At 38.3% G+C, this 18,914-nt stretch overlaps 1 protein-coding gene across 1 annotated transcript; it reads right to left on the bottom strand.

Annotated features, from left to right (window-relative positions):
• Positions 1-1,533: 1,533 nt before the first annotated feature.
• On the bottom strand, positions 1,534-18,696 carry LOC135112667 (nuclear pore complex protein Nup153-like). The gene is made up of 11 exons (XM_064027301.1): positions 18,498-18,696; positions 13,537-13,747; positions 10,680-10,940; positions 10,320-10,556; positions 9,785-9,933; positions 9,439-9,561; positions 8,786-9,043; positions 7,916-8,292; positions 4,837-7,402; positions 4,115-4,200; positions 1,534-3,293 (listed from the first exon to the last, which is right to left on the bottom strand). The coding sequence occupies exons 1-11, from the start codon at positions 18,567-18,569 to the stop codon at positions 3,215-3,217; spliced, it is 4,419 nt and encodes a 1,472-aa protein (XP_063883371.1). The 5' UTR covers positions 18,570-18,696; the 3' UTR covers positions 1,534-3,214.
• Positions 18,697-18,914: the final 218 nt, after the last annotated feature.

The following is an 18,914-nucleotide window of genomic DNA, read 5'->3' as shown; positions in this document are numbered from 1 at the left end:
CATTCACAAGTAGATTTTTATTTCCATCTGTTGTCTAAATCCATTACTCTTCCGTCTGGCACACACGCAGTGGTTTGATGCTGATGAAGTTTTCCTGCATGGTCTATTTACTATTGAATTAGCCAAAGTAGCGAATACGCAATGGACAGAATCAACGTTCACGCATCTGATAACAGTTTGCACAGTGTTGGTGCCGGGCATGGAAGTTATCATCCTTGATAGTGAGCAGTGATAAAAAGAAAAGTGTAGCTGCTGGAGGAACCCTCAATCAAAGGGTAACTTACGGTACTCAAGGAATGACTTATGGTACTCATGGATGACTATGGTACTCATGGTAATCCAGGGACGACTTATGGTACTCGAGGTGAATTATAGTACTCAAGGAAGTGACATGATACTCAAGTGGTGATTTAAAGTACTCAAGAGCCGACTTACGGTACTCTAGGGGTGATTTGTGATACTCAGGGGATGGCTTAATAGTATCCAAGGGACGACATGGTATGATACATTACACATGCATGACCAATCAATAGGGGCGACTTCATTTCAGTACCTAATCGTTGATCTCCGATGCTAAAGGTAACATGATACTCAAAGGATGATCATTAGGATACTTTGTGTCACTAATGATACTCGACATATGCGGAGATGCTTACGTAAATTTTGATATAACAGTAGGCGAACCTTGCGTGCCATTAATATCCTGACCACAGACCCTGAAAACCAATCACGGTAATCCCCTCCCCCCTCTCTCTTATTGCCTTCTTTCATTCAGAAGACTAACGTAATATGATGCACAGCGTTTTATTTTTTTAAATATAGATATATTTTCTTATTCTTTTAATTACTATTTATTCTTTTAAAGATTACGGAAACAAGGTTCATTAGGATATTTGCGACTTCATTACACGGGCAAAACATTTGCTAAAACGAACTTCAGCTTGGTTAGCTATTAATGTTTTGACTTTGCATTAAGCTATACTACTATAACTGACTTCATTACGTAGGCAATTACTGACTACATCTCTTCAGAAAATGTTTCCTTGAATCTCTACTGCTCTAATATAATCATCTCAGGTATAGTTACTTTTGATTTACATTTCTTTCGTAAAATTTACTTGGAGGTATTACTAGTTCCCAGAGCTTAGATATTAATAATAATAATAAAAAGTCAGTTAACATTCTTTAAAAAAATGAATTATTGTGGCAAGCTGCAGATCACTAGTGAACAACTTTTGGAGTGTGAGTGAGTTTTAATGAACTGTATACACGTTCATAATCATACCTTACCTCATTTAGTGTTGGAGTTGTAGCCTTCCTCTGGATTAAGAGTAGGAGTCACACCATGTTCCTCTGGACTGGAAGCCGTCATTCATCTCTCAAATTAATGTTGTAACAAGATAGCTCCGATTGAATTTATATTTAACTCACAGCACATATGCTGAATCAATAAGTTATGTGTGGATGTATATATGCCTGATGCCATTGAACATCCTGATCATCTATTACTCATCAACATTGGTACACACAAAGTTTGATATGGGTATACAATGCTCCTTTATTGAACACTTCACTCACACCAAGTAATGCAAAACCGAAGACACATACACTGAGCAGTCTAACTCCTTCACACACGCACACTTCACAGCTTTGTACATGTTAAAGTCAAGTTATTATAAAATATTAATACGAGCTAATTACAATAATAAACCTCTCAGGGATCCAACAGACAGGACAATACAAGGGTGGTACACTCGGCATCTCACAACCATCCACATAGCACGTAGTTCTGGCAACAGCTTCCCAGTAACACAGCTTGTCTGTCAAATATATGAAGTGTCCATGTACAATAGTAAGGAGTGAGCCTGCCTGGGTATACTATTTACATCACTTATTTATAGAAGCGCATTTTTTGCCGCATCTCATAGAGGCCTTGCTTATGGCATGAGCAACACTACATGGGTACTCGTGCTGTAGAGGACTGATGTTTTATTGGCAAAAAGCCAACCTATATGTCATTAGAAGGATATCACAAAAAATAAAATAAGCAGAAGGAACCTTTACATCAAACGTCCACAGCGTGCACCAAACACAAATTACTATATCGTCTGCGCTATTTCCTCATTAAAACTGTACAGCCGTTGTATAGCAAGACGCTGGAATAGATCTGTGCGACAAGAAAACTATGAACATTCCTACTGAGAACAACTTGCCCATCAACATGGACAAAAGGTTATAAAATAATCAACAATGTTCTCTTTTAACAAGGAACAGTGAAACAATATTAATGCAAGGGCTGGTTAAGCCTCCATATGTACAGAATGTTCATAGCAAAATTTTTACATGTTTTTTCAATAACCAAAGTTAAATACATTCTTCATGTGAAGGTTATGCCTTGAGTTTTTCCATGTGCTATGGTAAATAAGTAACAAAGCAGACTGCATGAAGACACTAGATTACGAAAAATAAATAAATTCAAAATATAAAATTATTATCTATTTAGCACAATGGATAAAATCAAAGATTCAAACTTCACAGAAAAAGACTGACTGGTTCATGTTCATAAATGTATTGTAACTATGGGAGTATCAAGCAAATTATGTTACAAAATTTCACTTGGCAGACATAAAAATATGACGATGAAAAACTAATCATCTTTGCTCCTAAACTTCTTATAAAAAAATTGTGACAGTTTATGCTGTGTACAGGCAATGGCTATGTACATCTGAAAAATTTATGCAAACAATCATCAAAAAATATATATTAATGTGATTTACATTCAATTGTATTTTTCAAAACATGTTTAGCAATGCATGGCTTCAACTATTGGTCTGTAACACTTGTACTCCCGGTGTGAAAATTCCAATATAGTTAACAAGACCTAGTGTGGTAACAATCTGTATTGTTGTTCACACTTCAAGTCCACAAAGCAAATAAATCCCTGACTGATTATGCTGGCAGTCTTTCATGACTAACTTAATAAAGTATTACAGAAAAAGCAAATATTTTCTGGATGTCTTCTGACATAAAGGACAGTTTTCTTTTATACAAATTTCATAAGCACAAACGTCACATGTAATATGCATTTTGTAACTATTTGGTTGCATTATGGCTCACATTTGTTTTTAGTAAGCAGCAGCATTTAAAAATAATCTAAGTAATTCCCCCCCAATAAAATATCCACAAAGCACATGAAGAGAATAACATTATAAAATTATTTTTTGGTCCGACGGATTGCCTTCTTCATCAACCGGCCACTAGGAGGGACAGGATGAAATGGGTTCTCATTGTTTCTGAAACAATAAAGTAACATGATAAAACAAAAGAAAGTAAAAACAAACTTAACAAATAATGTTGAAGATCATGCTCTTTAAACTAATAATAACTTGACTCAATTTGCTAGTTTCTAATATACCATGAAGTCTTATATAACAAATCTTGGAATCATCAGCACAAAATAAAAATATGAAGAAAAAATAAATAAAATAAATAAATAAATAAATAAATAAATAAATAAATAAATAAAATAAATGAATAAAAAAATAAATAAAGTACACAATCTTACCAACACAACAACACTCAGTACTACCAATTTTTTTTTTTAATTCTTAAATAATGGAAGATAATGAATCAGGGAAATATAGATAACAAATAAGTAACATACATAAAACAAATTAATACACCTGATGAACTTTCACACTATGCATCACTTCATCAGACTTACAACTTTAACTTTATACTCTCCACCCATCAAACAACACCCTCCAACCTCAATGCAACATGTTTCCCAATGTGGCTTTTTACCTTAAGCTTGCTTATCACCTGTTGCATTCCAGGATCAGTTTTACAGACACACAAGAGCACAAGCATGTCCTTTGCTAAACTGTCTTTGCACCCCAGCTTATTTATTTTTATTTTTATTTTTAGACAAATTTAATTTAGGCATCTTTACATTTATTCCAAGACTCACACTACATTTCTTGCATTCCACAACTCCTGGTCCATGTCATTCTCAGTATGTTGATGAATCTTTCATGCTCTGTTCTCCACAAATGCACATTCATAATCTGTTCTGAGACATTTGACCTCAACATAACAAAAAAACAATACTAACCCAAATGTAGTTCCAGGAGCTTGAACTTCTGAATTTCTCGATCCAAATTGAAATACTCCACCTGGAGAGCTGTTGTTTGTTTGACCCTGAAAAAAGGTAATATGTACAAATAAATAATTTGAAATAAATAAATAAATAAAAATAAATAGAAATAAAATAAATAAATAAATAAATAAATAAATAAATAAATAAATAAATAAAATAAAAGAAATAAAAGAAATAATTAAAATAAAATAAAATAATCCTCTTATGGTTACACAACAAACTATGGCTGAACTGAAGGAGTAAAGTCACCATATTCCCTGAATGTCATTTAAGTTAGCTAAAGCAGCACAGGATTGAGGACCACTTCTGTATTTCAGCAGTCTAAAATGAAACAAGGCATTATGTCATGGCAGTGTGTGTGTGTGTGTGTGTGTGTGTGTGTGTGTGTGTGTGTGTGTGTGTGTGTGTGTGTGTGTGTGTGTGTGTGTGTGTGTGGTGGGTACTTTGTAGCAATTATCTCCCTATGAAAAAGCATCAGCTAGATTTATAGATAAAATGTGCATGCAATATTTTCATAAAACTGGAAAACAAAAATTATCAGCTCTTACACTCATCAATAATCTACCACTTACTAAATCTAGACAGAAGAGAGATATGGGCATGGTAATAGGAACAAAATGTGAGATTGAATTTCAGTTATTCTTCAGAAAATGTAGATAACAAAAAGTTACAATTACCTGTCCAAACTGGAAAAGGCCAGGAGTGGAGGACTGTGGTACTGAAGCTGTGAAGTTGAAGGATGAAGGACCAGTATTACTTGCAGCTTGGCCAAAGTCAAATCCAGTACTAGATTTCTTCTCTGTTGGTTGACCAAAGGCAAAACCAGAGTTGGAGCTGTTGACACTGCTGCCAAATGCTGGAGCAGGGCTACCAAAAGCTGAAGGGGCTGTGGCAGCTCTAGCAGGAGCGTTGCTGTTGCCAAACTGGAACGCTGGTGTTGCGTTGGAGGACGGGGCTGGAGCTCCAAATGCTGGGGTACTTGTGGGAGGGGTGCCAAACCCTGAGCCTGAGCCCAGTTTACTCTCCTTGCTCCCAAAGGTGAAGAGTGAGGATGGAGCACTGACCCCATTGTTGATCGTAGGAGTGAATGAAGGTGATGCAAAGGAGAGTTTCTTAGCAGGTTCGCTGTTTTCAGATGAGTCAATCTTGGACCCAAAAGAAAATGTGAGTGCTGGTTTATTTTCTTCTTTACTGGCTGGAGGCTGGGGTGAAGAAAATGAGAAAGAAAGAAATGCATTAGGGTTAGATGCTTTATCCCCAAATACTAATCCAGTACCACTGGAGGTGGTGTTTGCTCCACTTGTAGCACCAAAAGGAGCAGTCAATGCTGCAGCAGAAGTAGCAGCTGGTGGAGCAGTAGAAGCAACTACAGTGGGTGGGTCCCTGTTAGTAAGGACGCCAAAAGGTGATGCAGTCGCAGTGCTCTTAGAATCATCCTCTTTGTTGGATGTAGTGATACTGTTAAATGTAAATGATGGCTTATTTGAATTTCCTTCTGTGCCACCAACCTTGGGATCAAAAAGCTCATTAGTTTTAGAGGTTTTAACTTCTTCAGACAGGCTTGGTTTTGCCTCTGCAATAGAAGTATTTGTCTTCTGTTCTTCCTTTGTTTTATCCTGTGTTCCAGCATCAAAACTGAAGGCAACATGTGTCTTGGTTCCTGAACCAAACTGAAAAGCTGGTGTAGTTGATGTCACACTTTCCACACCATCAGAAGTTTTGCCACCAAAAAGTAAAGGCTCTGTTGTTGCTTCTGTTTTGTCTTTGTCTTTTGTATCTGTTTTCTGTACACCAAAACTAAAAGCAACACTTGAACTAGCAACTTTGTCCTTTGGTTGATCACTTTCAGTACTAGAGCCGAAAGAATGTACAGTAAAGGCATTAGGCTTCTCTGCAGGCACTCCAAATTTGAATCCCGAGTTTCCTTGGCTATCTTTCTCTTGTATACTTTTGGCACCAACCCCAAAATTAAAACCACTAGAAGCAGGCTTCTCCTCGGTTTGCGAGTTACTCAACCCAAACTTAAATGTAGAACCTACTGAAGACAAGTCATTTGAAGTTGTATTTACACCAAACTTGAAATTCCCAGTAATGGCTTCAGACACATTAGCAGCACCAGGTTTGGGGGTTTCACATGATATGCACTTAGTGGCATCACTCTTGTTTCGAACCAAGCAAGTGTCACACTCCCACTCTCCTTTTTGTTTTGCAAACGCAGAACCAAATCCTAAAGTATTTGTCTTTTCTTTAGTGTCGACAGTCATATCTGGCACACCTTTTGGCTCTGACTTGCTTCCAGGCTTTGGAGTCTCACATGCAACACACTTTGATACTGAGTCCTTATTACGCACCAAACACGTATCACATTCCCATTCACTGGCTGATTTTTTGAAAGCATCCCCCCAAGCTGACCCACTTCCTCCCCAAGATGCACTTGACTTAGCAGCTCCCACAGGATCCTTAGAGGGGGCTGATGCATTCTGTCCAGGTCTCTGTGCTTCACACGCAACACACTTAACAGATGTATTCTGATTCCTTAACATACACACACTACACTCCCATTCATCACTAGACTTTTTGAACATTGAGCCAAAGCCTTGCACACCCTGTACAGTGTCTGTTTTCTTAACTACACTGTTGACTGGCTGTTCTAACACAGACTTAGTACTCTCAGAATTTGTCAAAGAAAATTCCTTACTTGTAACAACTGTCTTTTCACCATTACTAGGAGACACAGTTAAAGAAGAGTTCTCTGGGAGCTTTCTTTTTGGCTTCAGAATATCTAAAATGCTCCCTCCCTTGAGCTTTTCTGGAGTCACATCTTTCTTGGAATTTGTCTTTAGCTTGGGGACCAATGAAGATGAGCTACTACTGTTAAACATCAGCTGAGGTTGTGTTGGCATGAATGTCTTGGGGCTAGGTGTGCTGCCTTCACTGATAAGAGTTGGGTTGCTAAACGTGAAGTTGGGAGCGTTATCCAGAGTTTCACTTGTTGAGTGTACATCAACTACTTCAGGGGTGGAAAATTTAAATCCTTCAGGTAAGGAACTAAAATTAGCTTGCAGGCCCTGTCCTGCTGAAGAAACTGTGAGGTTGATTTTCGGCAGTGAAGGAAGGAGTAAGGGAACTGGGGTAATAGAGGGCTCTTCCATCACTTCCTCTTCATGCCTTATGGAACTTCTGCCACTGTCTATCAATTTAGTCTTCATCTTGCCAACCCGCTTTGATGATGGTGAAATCTCACTGAAACAAAAAATAAGCCATTAAGTGGTGTTTACAATCAATAGTTTGTGATTTACAAAAGTATGTATTAATTATATCCTATCAAGAGTAAATGCAGATAATTTTTAAAGAATGTAATCCATATCTTATATAAACCTTTACATGATATAGAAGTTAACATAATTTTTACATTATTTGCATCAAGCTGCAACATTACTATCTTCATTATATATCTCAATGATTTTCACACCCATATTGCAAGAGCTACCCATATGCAGTCCTAAACCGAAAAATGTGTTAATAATTATTTATTTTATCAGATAAGCTGGCAATTTCACATTCTTCTGATCAAATACTTATTTCTTTATCAATAAATAATAATGAAGGTTATTTCTGGGACATGCACACTATGATACAGCTGAAGGTTCTTAGTCTCTGGCAAGCAAAGTGGCATTCAGTGTATCATCATAATTCTCACATCAGAATATGAGTGTATCACCACTAGGTGATGCAATATTTCTAATTTCCACTTACCTTGTAAGCGTTGTGCTAGTGGGTTTAGGGGTGAACTCAAAGGTTGCAGAGGCACTACTACTGGTGGACACGCCAAAGTTGAACACATCCTGTGGTGGGTTTGAAGATGTCACTGACACAGGAGGCTGTGAAGATGGCATGAATTTTGTTGTCGATTCTGCTGCAGCTTTGGAAAACAGTGAGACCACAGAATTTTCAGAAGAAACATCTTTTGTTTTCTTTTCTTCTTTTTGTTCTGTGCTTTTTAATTCAGAAACAGTTTGGCAAGCCTCTTCTTTCTTTGTTGTAGTGCCTGTGCTCTTTTTATGAATGGAGCTATCCTGCAGATAAGAGGTACTAGGAAGTAAGCTTCCAGAAAAATTCTCTTGGAGTGCAACCTGAAAAGAAAGGAATGATCTTGAGTGCAAAGGAACATCAAGATCTTTCACCAGACCTGACAATAGGCACATATCCTATATAAAGTCTTCTTCATGTTTTTTTTTAACATAACACCTCCCCACAAACAAAAAAAAAAAAAAAATAAAAAAATAAATAAAAAAATAAAATAAAATAAAATAAAATAAATAAATAAATAAATAAAAAAAAAATAAATAAATAAAAATAAATAAATAAATAAATAAATAAAATAAAAACAAAAAATAAATAAATAAAAAATATATATAAGTAAAAAATAAATAAAATAAAAATCATTAAATAAAAATAAAAATAAAGAAATAAAAAAATAAATAAATAAAATAAAAATAAATAAATATATATATAATAAAATAAATAAATATGAAAAAAATAAAAATAAATAAATAAATAAAAAAAATTATAATAATGAATAAATAAATAAAAATGAATAAATAAAAAATAAAAAGTTCACAGTACCTTTGAAGGCGTTAAAAGTTTACTGGAGGGAGGGGCAGAAGGCTTGGTAGGTGGTCGATGCCTGTGGAAAGCTGCTGTATAGGAGGAATCCAAGAAGCTCCCCCTGTGCCCTGGTGTCGGTGTTGGAATACGCTTGGCATCTGAGATTGGTGTTGACATCTGTTCTAAGCTCTCCAGAATGCGGCGTGCTGCCTGGCTAAGCCCACCATCATCCGCAGACTGAGGGGCTGCTTTGGCTTTGACTTGGGCACGTGGAGGCTGGAAGTTTAGTTGCAGCATGTATACTCTGATACAGATGAATCTTAATTAATAGCAATCAAAGTAGAGTTCTGTGAGTGAGTAACCACAAATATAGTATCTTAGCATCTATGCCAAACCTCTAGATACTTATTGATAATTAAGAGCATACATTTCCCTATAACTGTAATCTCTATTACAATAACACATTATGAGATTTATGATTTAAGAGCCATTATAAGGAAGCAGGACATTTTTATAACAACTCATCAAACTCTGCCTATCAATAATGGAATTCAACCTTACTTCATAGTAAAAGCAATGAGAAAACTTTTGTCTATCACTATTTTTATCTGATGCATGTTCATTAAAACTCTCCTGATTTGCAAGAATGACAGTGGCAACATTAAAGGTACCTGGTGAGAGCTTCGCACTGGCAAACGTCTACTCCTGTATGCTGAGGCTCCACCATACATAGTTTTACCCGGGTAAAAGGGAGATGCTTTGAAAGTTGAGTCACTTAATACCGATCTGTCACTCTGGAAAAAAAATAAATAAATAAATAAAATAAAATAAATAAAAAAATAAAAAATAAATAAATAAAAAACAAAATAAAATAAAATATAAATAACACTTTTAACACAACAACTTATGTCTCAATATAAAACTTTCTATCAATGCTTCTTCGGACCACTGCCAAAGTCATGAGGTTGCTGTGCATAATGCATGCAGTGTTTCACAAATATTATCATTATCACTTACCATAACTGGCGAGCCATATATAGAAACATTAAACCGTGGCCTCTTGCTGGCCAATGCTGATGGCTGGGGCTGTCCATGTGAGACACTTCCAGTTTCACTGAACAGGGACTTACTGCTTACACTACCTTCTGCACGTATACTAGAGTGATCTGAAAAGTAAATAAGGTCTATAAAATCTGCCACAAAGAAATAATTTTTAAAACTACAATCCTTATCTTCACAGATGATCTGAAAAGTCACTTGCAAGGGATATCTAAACAATAACCTATCCATATGTACCTTCTTATTTGTGCTGTAAGGGGGAAGAAATAAGTTTCTGGTACCTAGCCTCCATCTTACTAGTTCTAGAATTCCACTTGTAATGTCAGCTTCAACCATTTCAAACAACAGCGACCTATTCTAATTCCTTCCTATTTTGATTGACTACATTCTGATCTACCAATAACTTTCTATTCTAATACAAGAATTTATTCCTGAATAATGATATAGTAAAACATACAGACTACTTGTTTTTCTAGTGTCCTACAACTCTAACCTGGTTCCAAGTCCCTTGGCCTTTTCCGAGTTTCTTCCAATGATGGCAAGGTGGTGGCAGGCTGTGCCATAGGTGAAGCAGGCACAGGTTTTGTCAACGAGTCCCGTAGGGTCTGAAGAGACTCCTCATCTAGCTGCAAGATTTCCCGCTGATAATCCCTCTCATCTGGTCGAGGGATGACTGAAGCATCCACCCCAGTGTCTGCTGATGACTCACTCACCTCACTGCCATCATCACCTATGTAGGAAACAATGACAAGAATCAACAAAATCATTTGCCTGAAAGGGTCCCTATCACATAACCAGTTATAGTTTCTAGATGTAATGATGTCCCTCACATCAACTTCACAGGTACACTTACATGCTGGTGTGGAGGTTGTAAGGAGTGGCAATGGCCGAGGCTCCATCTGACCCTTGGGGCGGGAGGTGAACATGATGGCAGGGGTGGAGGAAATAATAGGTAATCTCCTCCCACTCAAGGAAGAGCCTGAAGACTCTTTATTTAACTGCACTGATCTGGAGGATCCTGTGATACCTCCAGGAGGTGGTGTCCTAACTCCACTACTAGTACTGGCACCCTCATTGACACCCAACGTTGGCTGGCTGTTGCTTTCAGTTTCACCTGGAAATTGACACCATAACATTATGGCATTACCTGATTTCATCTCTTACATAGCAAAGAGCTCAGCTTTACAGATGAGAGATCACAATGCTGTCAATAACCTGGGAAAAGGGAACAGAGAAATGGAGAAAACATGAAAATACATAATTCTTATAGATGTAAGAAATCTCAAAATGTAGCTCTGTTGGACAGAATGACATTTTCTATAGGATAAAACTCTAAAAATTTTGCAGTCACATAAATAACTCTGACAATTTAAGGCAGAAATACAAAAAGCATAAGTTCTTGGAAAAAAGATGGCTATGATTATGCACAGCAAAATTACATACAAGACATAACACAATGCAGTGACAATTAAACTTAAGCCTGTTGTCTAAAAGATTGTATATATAAGTGACATTACTCTGTAAAGTAGTTAAAAACACATACTAAAAAATAAACACAAAAAATAAATAAAAATAAAAATAAATAAATAAATAAATGTCAGCACAGAAATCAACACAATCAAAACAGAAACTGGTGTCAGTAGCCTCAAACACCAACTTTCAAAGAGGATCAGAAATGGTATTCCACAGATGTGACATTAAAATGTGACTGCATGTGTTGCGACATCATTATGTAAGTTGGAAGTTATTAGAACACTTCCTAAAGTCATCACTGAAAAAATAAATGAAAGATTAAACAGGTTGTTAATGGTATGATAACTATTAGAGAGAGAGAGAGAGAGAGAGAGAGAGAGAGAGAGAGAGAGAGAGAGAGAGAGAGAGAGAGAGAGAGAGAGAGAGAGAGAGAGAGAGAGAGAGAGAGTTTGAAGAATTAAAGAAAATGACAGAAAATACAGGGCGATGCTGAGCCATCAGAAACTTGTTTACAAAAAGGCATAAAAAGTTTGTGTACACTAGTACAGATTAAGGAAGGATGAGTTGAAAGTAATGAAAAACCTAATTACCTTGGTGGAACAGTGGAGAATGATGGACGACTGAATGCTGGGAGGGCTGAAAGGACAATGCAGGGGAGAAGATTGATGTGAATGACAGTAGACTTAATGTTTGCTGCTGGAGTGTTGAACTTCAGCAAGTGCAAGCAAAAAGCTTAATGTGAATATATGAGGATGTGAGTGTGCAAGCCAAAAGCTTAATGTGAATGTATGAGGATGTGAGTGTGAGACTTTATGTTTAGATGGAATACTATTCTGGAACACGATGAAATGATGCAGAAAGGGAATGTAATGAACTGTCTGTAAAGAAAGATGGAAATATTTTTCCAAGGCATATAAAGAATAAGATCAATCTGTCTAAGCTCCAGTAAAGGACAGATAAAGAGAAACCTAGCAATAAAATAATGAAAATGACATCCTATCAAGCAGAGAAAATAGGGAAAAAATAAACAAACATTGAAAAGAGAGGAATTTAGATCAAGGCCATGGTATCATGCTTGTGGTCTTAATATGAAGTCCAGCCTCCTAATTGACAGTATAAAAAAATAGATGAATGGAGACACCTCAGACAGCAACAAGCCCTGACTGCAGCATCCCAGCCCTGTATTACGTGGAGCTATTTATAACAGGCTTGGCGAACGGGACGCAAGCATGTGTCAAGGGCACCTGGCCAGAGGTACATGACTTTGGCAGATCATGGAGTTGTGGAGTGTGCAGGAGCAAGATGGAGAGAAAAAGGCATCAACACTGAGTGAAAAAAATCAAACAAATAAAATTATAAAAATCATTGATGTTCTTTCCCCTTCCATTACCTGAAAGAAGCATGTATTCCTATTCATGTATTGAATTATGGAAGATAAAATGGTTTTCTGCTTCAAACATAGCTGAACTTCAACATAAATGTTCAGCAAGTTTTACAGTTAATTCCAGAAACTGTGGCACTCCCTATACAAGTGAAGCAAGTATTACAGAGAGAGAGAGAGAGAGAGAGAGAGAGAGAGAGAGAGAGAGAGAGAGAGAGAGAGAGAGAGAGAGAGAGAGAGAGAGAGAGAGAGAGAGAGAGAGAGAGAGAGAGAGAGAGAGAGAGAGAGAGAGAGAGAGAGAGAGAGAGAGAGAATGGTCCTTGCATCACTCCTGAACTACTACTCAAAGGAGGAACACACTGAATGGCTGGCTCAAGAAAGGAAGATGATAGCTCAGGCACTTATTTGTTCATTGCTCTTCTGCCACGATATTTGCTACTTCACTCAGTTTTGGGGATAAAACTAATGGTTTGTAAAGACAGTCATTACAAGCTAAATCCTCGAAGCTTCTCAGTGTTTTATGACAGATGACAGAGGATTTGGTGGTAACTAGCAGAATCTTAACTGCAGCAAGATATTAAAGGATTTTGCCAAGATATATGAAGTTCACCAAGCTGCACAATGACAGCAACTGCCCCTTCCTCTCCCCAGCCAGCACTGCCAACATACTGACATTTTTCAAATCAAAATGACCAAAACTCACATGACACCAAGTACATATACTTACCCTTACCCACATGGAAAGTGAAATGTTTCAAAACCTGAGCCTATCAAGCTCAGATGTAATATAATGGACATAATATAATAACCTTTGGTATTAATAAGTACATCTTGACAATGAGCTTCTCTTGCTTACCTTCCTCTGGATAGAAAGGCCTGAATGACCTCCGTGCAGTCACGGGGTGGGCAAAGATGAAGGATTCTCCAGGTGGAGCATGTGTTGAAGCCTGTGAAGGGCCTGGCTGAGGATCCCCACTCTCCTCCTCCTCCTCCCCTCCCATCCAGCCAGAGAGCCATGATGCAGAGAATAGGCCGGTGAATGAATCAGTCACCCGGCGGATGATACCCTGAAACAACATGAGGCAACAGATGAGTGGACTGAGCTGATGCATGTTTTACAATCTTACTAGCAAGAACACAATATAGAAGTGTATAACTGGAGAGTAAAAGACCTCATCAATGCTTTGGAAAGGTTTACAGTATTCAAAAGAAAAATGCATGCATTAAATAGATAGCATTTACACAGTAGATACTCTTCTGAAGCGCAACAGTAAAATATAATGCATTGGTCCATACAAATGCAGGCTGGTCTCATTATACAAGCATTTATTACATGAGAAACCAATAATATGACTTCAGTAAACTAGGGACTAAAATGGTTGTAGAAGCAAAGATAATCCAGTAATGCACAAATACAAGACAGTGACAACCAGAGAACATTCTTTGTTGTGCCCTTCCACTATCTCAGCTGCATGACAATGCACAAGAAACCACACACCATCCTATCCCCTACCTCCTATGATTTCCCTCCATTCCTCTAAAATCAGCTTATGCTTGCATTGGAGATTTGTTTGCAAGTAATGGTAAAACATGTTCAATGTATTTACAATCCAGTGTTCTAGTACTGTTTTATATAATTGACATTAAACTACAGAAACATTCTATAATACTGATTTCTTAGTTGCACTTGTCATTGCATAATTCTCCTTGAGAAATTACTTTTGAGGTCATGAAACACAACCCTTTTCTCCCATTAGTTATGCATTTCATTATATGAGTATTCACTGTACAAGCAAGTGTTGTGGAATGAATTCATATATCATTGGGAACTGCAATGCACACAGTAGAACCACATTTATGAGACTGTACGTGGTAGTAAGAAGTCAGCATGTAGCGTTTAGGAGTTTGTGCATGGCAGTTAGTAAATTGTATATGAAGCATCTGGAGGTAAAACGGCAACATCACCAAGACGTGGTTTTGAGTAAATTACATTAAAAATTTTGCCATGTGTACGGCACTTTCCTCTTGAGTTACTAAGTTATTGTTTGTTTTCAGTTTAATCGTATAATAACTGTTAAAGATTTCCTTCACATTTTCTTCATCAACACAAGAAAAGCACTGATCATTACACTGATATGGAGGTCCAACATGTCTTGCGGCCATGTGCTTTCCTCTCCCACTTGTGTATGCCTCACACCTATGGTTCTCTTGCACAGAGCTTTTACGTTTCCATTCTTCTTCCTGGTGATCCTAGGCACCTGATAATTGCTGTCACTACCACTGATAGACATTTTGAGCCTTGCAAAAGGGGAGATTAATCAGGAAATGCAAGGAGACCTGAAGACAATGTTTACTTCCCAGACATTTAACTCGGATGATCCCCTTGGTGGGCAGCACAGCCAGTGATTAGAGGAGCAGAAGGTAAGCAGGAAAACTAGCAACTCATTAGTTCTTACACTGTTGGTGATGCCACCTCTACTTCCAACAGCCACTACATGATGAGGAATTCTTGTTGGCAATTATTGTTAGTACATCCCCAACTCTATTGTCTTAAGGATCAATACATCTTGTACTGTTTTTGGAAATCATAGAATGAGTGTGCCTATCACATGGTACACTTAACTAAAAATGCTAGATTTGGTGACGTTGCCCCTTTAACCCCCGACACTTCATAGGGCAGTTATGAGATTTATATGTGACAATCATGTAAGGATGTATGAATAATGTGTCAGAGCATCTAGTGGGGATGACTTTTAAGTCAATGTTGATTTTTTTTTATATCTAATCTAGGAACATTTTACTGTTTGAACATCAAAACAACTGTTACATAAGTAGTACTTTCAAGATATTATATAAATGCATTGTGCTGGCCAACTGATGAAAGGGCAAAGCACAAATTACGAGTGAGGCAGTGGTGCTTCAGCCAGCCATCAAAGGTCAAGTCCAATATTTTGGAAAGTAAGCCATTTCAGTCACAAAATCACCATCCTGGGTCGTTCTGGCCACTGGGGTCACACAAAGTGGATGTTTTGGCCACTAAGGTCACATAAGGTGGACATTTTAGCCACAAATGACCTTCAGCTTATATTCCATATTATTTTTTGCCACAAATGACCCTCAGCTTATATTCCATATTTTTTTAATGTCAATCTAATCCAATGAACTAATGTTTTGTGGATCATCAACTTAATTCTGAGGAGAGAGGTGTGATGAGTGAGAGGAGGAAGTCTGGAGGGAACCATGATGCAGAGAAGTAGCAGTCACTGTGTTTTTTGGCACTGCCTGCAACCACATACTGCCACCATAGATGGGATCTTGCTACAAGAAGATCATGGGATTCGCTCTATCAAGTGAAGGAAGAAGTCATACCAGGAACTCCAGAGGCGGGGCTCAACCACAAACTTTTTTTGTTTCAGACTTTATTCTTAAGTTAATTGCTTTGTGGAGGGAGGAAGGGAGGGAGGGAGGGAGGGAGGGAGGGAGGGAGAGAGAGAAAGTTAATATATGTATCTACATTATGTATTTATAAAATTTTGAATTTTTTTTGTCTTAAAAGTCGAAAACATTTATCACTATTAATTTTCTCCACTTTTCCCTCCATTTTCTTATTTTTTTTTTTTTTATAAATATGAAAATTCACTCATTATTTGTCATTCTCACTGATACCTTACAATACACTGTTAGACTTTAGTTAATTTTCTTAAATGTTTTGAAGTTTTGAGATTTTGGCTCCTAAAGATTCATTTCCCTTTCATCTGTGTCTTGCCATTTGCATTTATTTAAATGGCATGAAATCCTCACAAGTGATTGTTTATACCTTGTTCACCTACTGCAGGACAAGACACCTGGTCCCCCTTTATCAAAAAAATTTGTCAAAGGTGAAAGTTGCAAACATCAGACCTTGTCATAGTCAGTGTTCCTGTACGACTGTAGTGGCCTCTTCTGTCTTTTATATTCTTTTATATTATTGCAGTTGGTGGTGGTGGTGCAGACACAGCAGGTGGTGGTAGAGAATAGTGTGATGAGATACTTGGTGGTGTAGGGAGCAGCAAAGCAGGAGGAGGTGGTGAGGCCAGTGGCAAGCTGGCAGTGAGTCAGTGGGCACTGTCTTGACTCCCACTGGAAGAACCTCCTATGCTGTTTTTCAGTGTTTTTTTTTCTGTGTTTTGGCTGTTTCATAAGCCTTCTTGTTGTTAAGCCTCTTCTTGGTCGCCTCACACTAGTACATCATTTGTATATCCATTTTTAGAGAGAGGGAGAAGAGAGAGAGAGAGAGAGAGAGAGAGAGAGAAAAAAAAAAAAAAAAAAAAAAAAAAAAAAAAAAAACTGAAGGCCTTCTGTGTGGAACTAATCCACCAACTGTCAACTGGCCCAGATGGAGAGAGGAATGACATATAACACAATTTACAAGGAAAATACTATTTCCAATGTGAATTTTATGTGCATACATGTTGAGTCATACAATGTGTGTTTATGCACACATCAGGCTGTGATGCAACTGTGTGAGGCATTTAAATCTCTTAGAGGAACTTTTTTTTTTTTCCACAAGCTTCATCACCTGGTAGTACATGGCATCCCCCGACGTATTAAGGGGGAAAAATAATTCCGTCAATTTTGAAAATGCTCATTAAAAATACCCCCAGTCACCCCCTCCTTAATGGGTCCTCCTATCTTGGACAATACAGGTTCTACTAGTGAGAATATAATTTGGCACCTATAGAGAATTTGCCTGAATTCAGAAATGCCCTTAATTGTGAAAGAATGGAAGCGAGACTACAGCAGTTTGGACAGCAGTGGCACTTCCTTATTTTGACTGGTATTTATTGTTTGCATTCTACATGTGCTGCTTCAATTTGTTACAAATGTAGTTCCTTCCTTCAGAAACCTAGAAAGGTCTTAAATGAAAACTGTTTAATGAAGGGAGTTCTCATTTCTCCTAAACTATATACTGGTGTTTAAAGTTAACTTAGATTCTTTCACAATATAACAAAATTGTTCAATTTGGAAAAATTATTAGCTGTATGAAGACGAGTAATATAATTTTCTGCTACGAAATTTTGAGTGGTTGGAGTCGGCAAAGTTTCCACCGTAATGTACCACTGCATGTTTGTGGACAGAGCCTCCTCAAGGCTGTGCAGGTGATAATTTTCCAATATCTGCCTTATAACTGTTTTCTGTAACATGCAAATTTCTTTACCTGTATATTTTCACTAATATTGCGGATCTGCGTGTAACGCTTGTTACAACCAAATAGCACGTGTTTTATATAACTTTTTTTTCTTACCAACAACCAAACAAACCACCAGTGATAAAGGTAGGCGCTAGACTATCTGGTGTGCCTCATTTACTCGATCACAGCCGATCTCAGCACAAAGCCTCTAGCCATGTCCCAAAGTTCCCCTAACCTAAGCCTAATACAGCTCAAGGTGTCAGAGGGCGGCAGGGAGCAGGTGGTGGCATGACTCCTACTCCTCACACATCCCCGGCACTCTCTACTGCCCCCTGCTGCGGTGCACGTGACCGGATAAACGCTTGGGGCCTAGCGGAGCCAGGGCCGGGGCGCGGGGCTCCCTCGCCACACACGGCGGAGGAAAAAACATAAAAACATGAAACTCGCCGCCACACTCCTGCCGCGGCGGGCATGCAAACCACCAGCGTGTCCCTTCCCTGGCCTCCACGCCGCCCACAGAGCCCACACCGCACCTAAAACCCGCAGGAACACGCCGCACGTTGCCCTCCGGAGCCACGTTACAGCAGTAGTAATATCACGGGGCAGTGGAGGTTAGCGGCGGGGGAATAATACCCACACACACTCACCTTGGGCCGCTCGTAGGGCTTGCTCGCTCTGGTCTTGCGTTCCCTATACTTTCCCGGCCCATCGGAGGCCATCTTGAGGTGAACTACCGCACAAATGCACTACAATCCCATAAAGTTGCTAATAATCGGTAGCCACAACAACTTGGCGAGAGTCCTGAGGTAACATGGCGGCGGGCGGGCTGAGCGCTGATTGGCGGGTTCGTCGCGGCCCAGCATGCACCGCCACACAAGAGCCGCGCCATCCGCACCACCTCAATCCACACTCATTTTTCTTTTCACACAACTGGCAGCCTCCCAAATCACTAGTCTGGCACATAACAAGATTCACAATAACTTCACAATACTCATCACAATCTCTTATCATTCACCAATACCTCTAAAAAATGTCCAAGCTAGTCTCATTTTCTCTACATGCAA

The sequence above is a fragment of the Scylla paramamosain genome, chromosome 24 (assembly GCF_035594125.1).
Source record: "Scylla paramamosain isolate STU-SP2022 chromosome 24, ASM3559412v1, whole genome shotgun sequence".
Taxonomy (NCBI): Eukaryota; Metazoa; Arthropoda; class Malacostraca; order Decapoda; family Portunidae; genus Scylla; species Scylla paramamosain.
The sequence above is the reverse complement of the archived record's forward strand: the minus strand, read 5'-3'. Positions and strand labels throughout refer to the sequence as shown.

Coding starts and splice junctions, on each gene's coding strand:
- LOC135112667 (XM_064027301.1), bottom strand. CDS start 18,569: ATGGCCTCCGATGGGCCGGGAAAGTATAGGGAACGCAAGACCAGAGCG. Junction 9,562..9,784: donor TATATGGCTCGCCAGTTATG/GTAAGTGATAAT, acceptor TTTTTTTTCCAG/AGTGACAGATCGGTATTAAG. Junction 7,403..7,915: donor ACTAGCACAACGCTTACAAG/GTAAGTGGAAAT, acceptor TTTTTGTTTCAG/TGAGATTTCACCATCATCAA.